Below are 7,536 nucleotides of genomic sequence, written 5' to 3'. Positions count from 1 at the left end.
TTATTCATAGTTGTTGGTTTTTTGTATGATGAAAGGAGAAGGGGTCAAAGATTTGAAATGTATTTACAGCAGAGTAGTCTAAATTCTCACCTTTTTGAGAATTGAAGTGAATGGAGGAGAGAGAACAAGTACAGGCTCAGTGAAGGTATGGTTCCTGGCCTGAGCTTTGTTTGGTTTTGTCTTTGTATTTGACCAGGATTCTTCTCTTTCTTTTGTAGGATGTCTGGAATGGCTGGTCTTTTTAGCATCTCTGGCAAGATTTGGGTGAGTACTTTTAAACAATTTATATTTGAAGATATATACATACACTTTAAAGAATAGAAATGTAGCTTATAAACAATGAGAAAAAGAAAATTGTAAGTTCTTTTACAATTCTTAAGCCATAAAGCTACTTTCATGTTTGGTTCATCATAGTAATATGTATTTATAGAAAGGAATAATTTGAAGATGGATTCATGGAAACTGTGTCAGACTCATTTTATTAGATTGGTGATGAATCCTTATAAAAGCAAAACGGCTTATGTGATGTGGTTCTATTTTATCTCATTTTCCCCTTGCAAAATCTCTTTATAGATCAAAGATTGTCTAGGCAGGCATGAAAGTCATTCTGTGTATCTAAAATCAGTAAACTGTTGCCTGAGAAAGGCTTCCTGGTTTTAGAAACAAAGCTTTCTTTGAGCAGCCATTATTATTATAGTATCTGGTGTTTCTTGACTAGTTTTGAACTACAGTATAGGAGTTGTGTAGTAATTACAAGCACCAAGAGAATTGTGGCCCACTAGTGTAAAACACTTTCTGCTGTATGTGCTTATACAATGACATGTAGTCACTTCAGAGTTACAACAATTATTTTGTCCAATTATTTGAATTATTTCTTGTTTTTTTTTAGCATGTACTTTGACCATTTGTTTCCTTCTCTGTAGAGAGAGCTTGTTACCATAGATTTATTGTATATTTTGTTTGAACTGCTTGCTTCCTGGTTATGAACAACATAATACTTTGATATGTTATTTAATTTTTTTATCTAAGGCTAATAATAGAAGACTTAAGATAAAAATCTATAGTAGTTCCTGTGCATGCATGTATGCATATGTGTTCCCTGTGATTTAGATGGGGACATCTCTTTTCTCATCTTTTTTCTTCCATTTACCACAGTGTCCATACATTTTCTTAGCAAGTTATATTGAGATGCTATAAATCCATAAGTCTCTTTTCTTGAAGCCTGCAGAAAGCTGTTAGAGTACATCTTGTAGATATTCATATTATAAATGGTGACAAGAAACCTTGGCCTAATGAGGCCTCAATGATTGCTTCCATGCAAGAAGATATTATGAGGATTCTAAAATATGTGTGAAAGGAATCATGAGCTTGGTCCTGAATTCAAGAGTATACATCCTGTGATTCAGAAGAGCTCCAAACCTAAGACTCTATCCTTCTGCAGCACAGCAGGTTTGAATCAGACCATGCAATGCTGGCTGCAACAGTCTAGCTGTCTAGAGTAAGGCATGGCCTTCCTAGGCACAGAAAAATTTACCTGTTCATGGAGATCTTGATCTGACTACTGATAGAAATGATCTTATTTCTTTTATGTAATAATTAATTAATTTAGTCCCTTCATGCAAGTCTATATGTAGCAAAAATTAGCTCTAACTTAGACATCTGGTAAAATACTTCATACCATATATATTATATATATAACATATTCTTATATATATTATATATTTTATGTATTTTTATATTTTATATAATATATAATATATGTAATTATATAGTTATACATTATATGTTGTATTTATATATTAAGTATATATTTTATAATATAATTTATATATTAAATAAAGTTTAGGATAATCAGCTGACATTTTAAAATATTTTCAGTAAAATAGGATACTTTTATATACTGAAAACATAACATTGAGCAAGTATTAATATGTTGACCTAAGGAAACATAATTAAAGAAACAGAGAACTGATCACAGGGTCCCCAATGGAGGAGTTAGAGAAAGGACTGAAGGAGCTGAAGGGGTTTACAACCCCATAGGAAGAATGAACAATATCAATTAACCAGAGCTCCCAGGATCTTAACCATAAACCAAGGAGTACACATGGAAGGGGCCCATGGCTCCAGCCATATATGTAGCACAGGATGGCCTTTTCAAGCATCAATGGGAGGAGTCTCATGGTCCTGTGAAGGCTCAATGCCCCAGTGTAGGAGAATGCGAGGGCGGGGAGGTGGGAGTGGATATGTGGGTGGGGGCACACCCTCATAGAAGCAGGAGGAGGGGGGATGGGATATGGGGTTTTGGGGGGGAGAGAATCAGGAAAGGGGATAACATTTGAAATGTAAATAAATATCCAATAAAAAAAAATCCAGATCAAACCAAACCAAAATGTTACTAAAATGCTACAAAAAAAAAAGAAAAAAATATCGCTGGCCAGTATTTTTTTTTTTTTTTTTTTTTTTTTTACAATTTGGAAGGGGGATAACTATTTAGGCAATATGAATTTATCTCCAGACATACTGAGTAAAGTATTTTTTGGTTGGTTGGTTGGTTGTTTTTTTTTTTTTTTTCCAAGACAGAGTTTCTCTGTATAGCCCTGGCTGTCCTGGAACTCACTCTGTAGACCAGGCTGGCCTTGAACTCAGAAATCCACCTGCCTCTGCCTCCCAAATGCTGGGATTAAAGGCGTGCGCCACCACCACCCCATGTAAAGTATTTTTAACGTGACTGAATGTAGGATATCTATAGTATCACAAGAAATACTATGTCAGTTTTCTGTAAGTAAAACCAATAATTTAACTGTTATTTTAGGAGGAAGTGTGATATTTTTGAAATGTGGTGCCATTGAGAACTTAGAAACAGGGTATATAAATTGCTTATTCCCTATCCCTGAATAAATATTCTCACAGAAGATTGTGAATTTATTTGTTAAGTTTATTGTATCTTATGGTATTAACATTTATAAATGTTACAATGATCTAAAGATGAAAATGGTTTTAATAAGAAAGATTTATATATAGATTATGATGAAAATTTCCAAAATGAGAAGGGAAAGAAACCTACAAAGCCTTTGGAAGTTCTGAAGGAGTGAGCACTTAGGTTATGAGACTTATGGGAAATACATATAGGCTTAAAGTCTCTGTCTTCAGATCAACATTTATGACAAACTGGCTGTAATCTATGTTTAATTCTATCCTCTGTGTCCAGTCTACATTGAAGAGTCAAAATACAGGGATGATTCCCTCAGAGCTTCCAAAGGAAGTCATACTCAGTCCAAGCAAGGATATGGAGTAATGTTCACTAAGAAGGAAAATAGTACAAAGAAAAGCTTAAAGATACAGAGATTCTTCAGAAGATCAAGTGATAACCTAGACATGAAATTTTGATAGACCTTAACAGAATGTAAACAGAAGTTGATTTTTGCTAAATATGCAGTCTTAAGCAGGCGTATGTAAAGTATGATCACTTTTAAAATGGAGTGTGTGTCTATAGAAATTGAAGGGACAAGAGTCCTCAAAAAATGTTTGATTATATGAAATGTTATTTAGAAAATAAATTCTCACTCTTGAAAAAACAAAGAAACAGAAACATAAAAATCTAAATCTAAACTGGATCTCTTATACTTAACTACATATATATTTTCATAATACCACAACTTCAGTCTTTATAAGAGTTTCTAAAGCTATTTGAACTGAAAAGAAAGAGGTGGAATTTTATGTCTGTAGTTATGAAAACAGCATCATTAATTTTAGTGCTTAGTAATAATTATTTAGTTATTAGTCTTTAGTAATAATTACCTAAGAGAACCACAGTATCACAGAATATATTTAGAAGTTCAAGTAGATTCCTTGAAGGAAAAATTGATACAAGAAACTTGAAGTAAAACTTATTAAAATAAGAGAATGCTTTCAAATACTTGGACCCAGAATGCAATGATTCAGAGACAAATAACTTTTGTTTTTTTGTAGTTTAAAATTCACTTAAGACATTTCTTGAGTGTTTTAATCACTTGTTTTGGAGAAAAGGTATATGACCCTGCCCAGCTACACATTATTCATCCATGCTCTCTTAATTATATCTTCATGAGTAAGGTAAAATAGCAGCTATTCATAAGGCAAGTTGAAAAATATATCCATGAGTCAGGCTTGAGACGGAGTGGCCTTTGGTGTACTCAGTTTTCTTGGCATACTTGAAGGCTTCAGCCCAGTAATGGAGATGGCACATCAAGTAAAGCATAAGCTGTTCCATATACATTTTTTTTTTTACCTAAAACCAGAGTTGAATAATATCTCTTAAAGGATTAAGAGCTGGAAACTGCTTTTTAATACACACGGAAGAAGAATTTACTTTAGCTCACACTTCTACTGAAAGGTAGGCATGGTGGCTAGGCCTCCAGCTGTGGTTGTAGAGGCTTCCCAGCTAGTGAAGACAGAAATTAATCTAATGAGGTGGGAGTTAGTAGATTAGGGTAGAAGAGGAGGACTATAGGGAAGGAAAGCTAACACTAAAGGCATTTAGTATAGAAAGGTCCTAAAATATGTTCACCTACATATGAAAAAACAACTTAAATGGAATTAGAGTTACCATATAAGAGGGATACAGTAGAAGAGCCATATGCAAACAAAGAAAACCCTCAGTTTTACCTCCCTTGGAGCAGTTGGCCAGTGGGATCTTATAGACCTACAGCATACAGGCTATTATTGCCATTTCTCTTGGCTATTCTCCAGAACCTGGTGATAATACCCTGCTGCTGAAGATACCACAGATTTGAGTCACAAATCATGGAGAATTCAAATGGGTACTAACCTAGAAGCTACATTCTATTTACTCACTCTCATACTGCTGAAAAGTGCTATATATACCACTGGAGGAAAAATTTCATTATCAGTCTTAACCAGTTATATACTTTGTGAGCTACAACGGTGACTGTCTTGGTATTAGCACCAGTGTTACAGGAATGACCAGCCACTTCCTGATTGGCTTTAAAACCACCTCCTTGAGATGGAACCCATACCTGGCAGTGTTATGGGGGCCAGGAACCTGTGGATAGGTAGGTCATTAGCCCTAGGGGAAAACCTATTACTGGTTTTGCTAAATGAACACAGTATTAAAATAACTTGTAATAATTTACTACTGTAAACAATATCAGTACATTTCTCAACCCTTATCACAGGAGTTTTTTGCAGTGAGACCCGCAACTGGTCAGTGTGCAGAGAATAGAAGGCTACAGAGCACTAAGTCCTAACTAAATATGGCATATCAACATGCCTCTCCTCAGGGATCATTGAGAAAGAGGGGGCTGAAAAATATAAGAGCTAGAGGTGGTGTATGGCTACAAGGAAACAATATTTTCCAGATACAACAGTGCAGTTGCATATATGAATGGACAGTGGCTGTGAGTACAAGCCTAGGACTTGGGCAAGCTCAAGCCAGACAAAATCTCAGCATGCAGTGGGAGGGGCCTAAAATCTGGGTAACAGATTTTAGTTTTTGTTTTGTCTTTATTTTTTAAAGAAAGAATGGTAAAAAAAAAAATAGGTTGGGTGGGTAAGTCAGTGAGGGTGATCCTAAAGCATGTTGAGAGAGAGGTATTGAATATGCTCAAAATATATTATATGAAATTCCCAACTAATTAAGAAAATATTAGAGAGGAGAGAGGAGTTAGTAATGAGGGCAAAAGGAGAGAGGGAGGAAAATGTAAATGTAACTTTTATTCACTGAAAGTAACTGTCATCTCACAAGCTTTCTGCTGAATATTCTTACCCTTTCTTGTTCTTTCTGAACTTTAGCTGGCTGGTTCAACTCAGCCATTCTGGCTCAAACTCCTCCCCAAGCTGACTGATTCAATCTGGCTTCTCTCAGCTTCTCACAGAATTGCTCTGATTGGCCTGAAACTAACTCTGTCAATTCATTCTAATCTTCTGGCTCCTTCTTATTCTCTGCCTTCAATTGCCTCTGCTGCACAAACTGAATAGAACTGGACTGACTGTTCTGCACTGCCTCTTGTGCTGACTGAACAGAACTGAGAGAACTGCCTCACTCTACTCTTAAATAGCCTCTTGTGCCTGTGCTGAGAACTGGCCTAGCCTCTTCTGTCAAATCTTTATCTGATATGTCCCTCAATTAGACATCATTGTTTGGGATTAATGGTGTGTACTAAGGGTGTGTCTGTATTCCAACCAGAGTAGCCATGTTGCTGGATTAAAATTCCTCTACAGGAACAGGTCAGAACTGAGGCCAGGCTCTAACCTTAGTGACCTACTTTCACCAACTAGGCCTCTTCCCTTAAAGTTGTACAGCCACTGAAAACACTGCCATCAGGTGTGTACCAAGTATTCAAACATGTATCTGTGGGGTGTATTTTCATATTCAGGCTGTACCCTACCCCTGGTACTCATATGGCAAGAGGCATATAAACTCTACTTTAAAAGTCCTTATAATTACTGTTCAGTGCTCTTCAAAAATTATCAAGTCTCTTCTAAGACTCAGGGCAGTATATTAACCCTTAGCTCTTATAAAGTAAAAAAACCAAGTTAGATATTTTTAGCATTCCATAAGTGGTGAAATGATGGCATAGCAAGGAATGATTTGATCAAAGTGAGACAGATTCAGCGGACAAGCAACCACCATATTTTGCTATTCTAGTTCCTAGATTTGGCACTCATGCTGACATTATCTGGGCTCTAAAGGGCTCCAATACTGTAAATCTAGAGTACACATAGTCTCTCTTTTGGGGTGTCCACAACTTCTTGGTTAATGCCCCACATTTTTTTTTTTTTTTATATCTTCAAAAATCCAGAATCTCTCTGGCCACTTGGCTTTCTCGTTCATGTCTTTATACAATAGACTGTTAGGGCCTCCTTTGTAGAGAATCCATATTATCTGGCCTCAACAGCTTTCTGAGATCTTGGCATCCATGGTCCATTCATGATGTTGTATACTATATGCCCATAAAACCAGCACTACATGGACCCCGCTGCCAAGCTATATCAGTTCCAGATGTTCCTAAATGGTGAGTCTTTGGATTGTCAGGTTGTTCTGATCACTTAACAAATTTTTATTTTGTTTACATGTTTCTCCTTCAGAACGGGCCAGAATAAAATATTTAGTTTCTTAGCATAAGCCAAATATTAACAGGAATGATTTAGATTTTGAGAAATGTGAGATTAATTTAGAAACTTGGACTCATTTTCATCAGTTTTTGTGAGTTCTAGGAAGATTATTCAGTAATTGTTTTTATGGGCTGCTGTTGTCCAACTTGGAGCCTTTTAATTCTGTGCCTACTAATTGATTGGATTGTAGTTTATGATCCAAAACAATGTCTTGACATGAGGAAGTGTGGACCTGGGAAGTCTATCTCTAAGTACACTTTGATTTGAAATGAACAGTTCATATCTGTAATTCACATATTGTTTAATATTAGAAAAACTAAGTGTGGAAAATTTTAAATGGTTCATACTCTAAGGCATCAATCACTTTGTTTTACATAACAACTGATAAGGAATCAAAGGGTTTTTTTTTTTTTTTTTTTTTTT

At 35.6% G+C, this 7,536-nt stretch overlaps 1 protein-coding gene across 1 annotated transcript in view; it reads left to right on the top strand.

Annotated features, from left to right (window-relative positions):
- The window catches only part of Tmx4 (thioredoxin related transmembrane protein 4), a 41,569-nt gene that overhangs the window by 26,754 nt on the left and 7,279 nt on the right, over positions 1–7,536 (top strand). The window contains exon 5 of the mRNA XM_031372011.1: positions 219–264. Within this exon, the coding sequence (XP_031227871.1) occupies positions 219–264 (46 nt within the window). The remainder of the gene's footprint in view (positions 1–218; positions 265–7,536) is intronic.

This window comes from Mastomys coucha, unplaced genomic scaffold (assembly GCF_008632895.1).
Source record: "Mastomys coucha isolate ucsf_1 unplaced genomic scaffold, UCSF_Mcou_1 pScaffold15, whole genome shotgun sequence".
NCBI classification, from domain to species: domain Eukaryota; kingdom Metazoa; phylum Chordata; class Mammalia; order Rodentia; family Muridae; genus Mastomys; species Mastomys coucha.
Note: the sequence above shows the minus strand (reverse complement) of the source record. Positions and strands in the feature narration are given on the sequence as shown.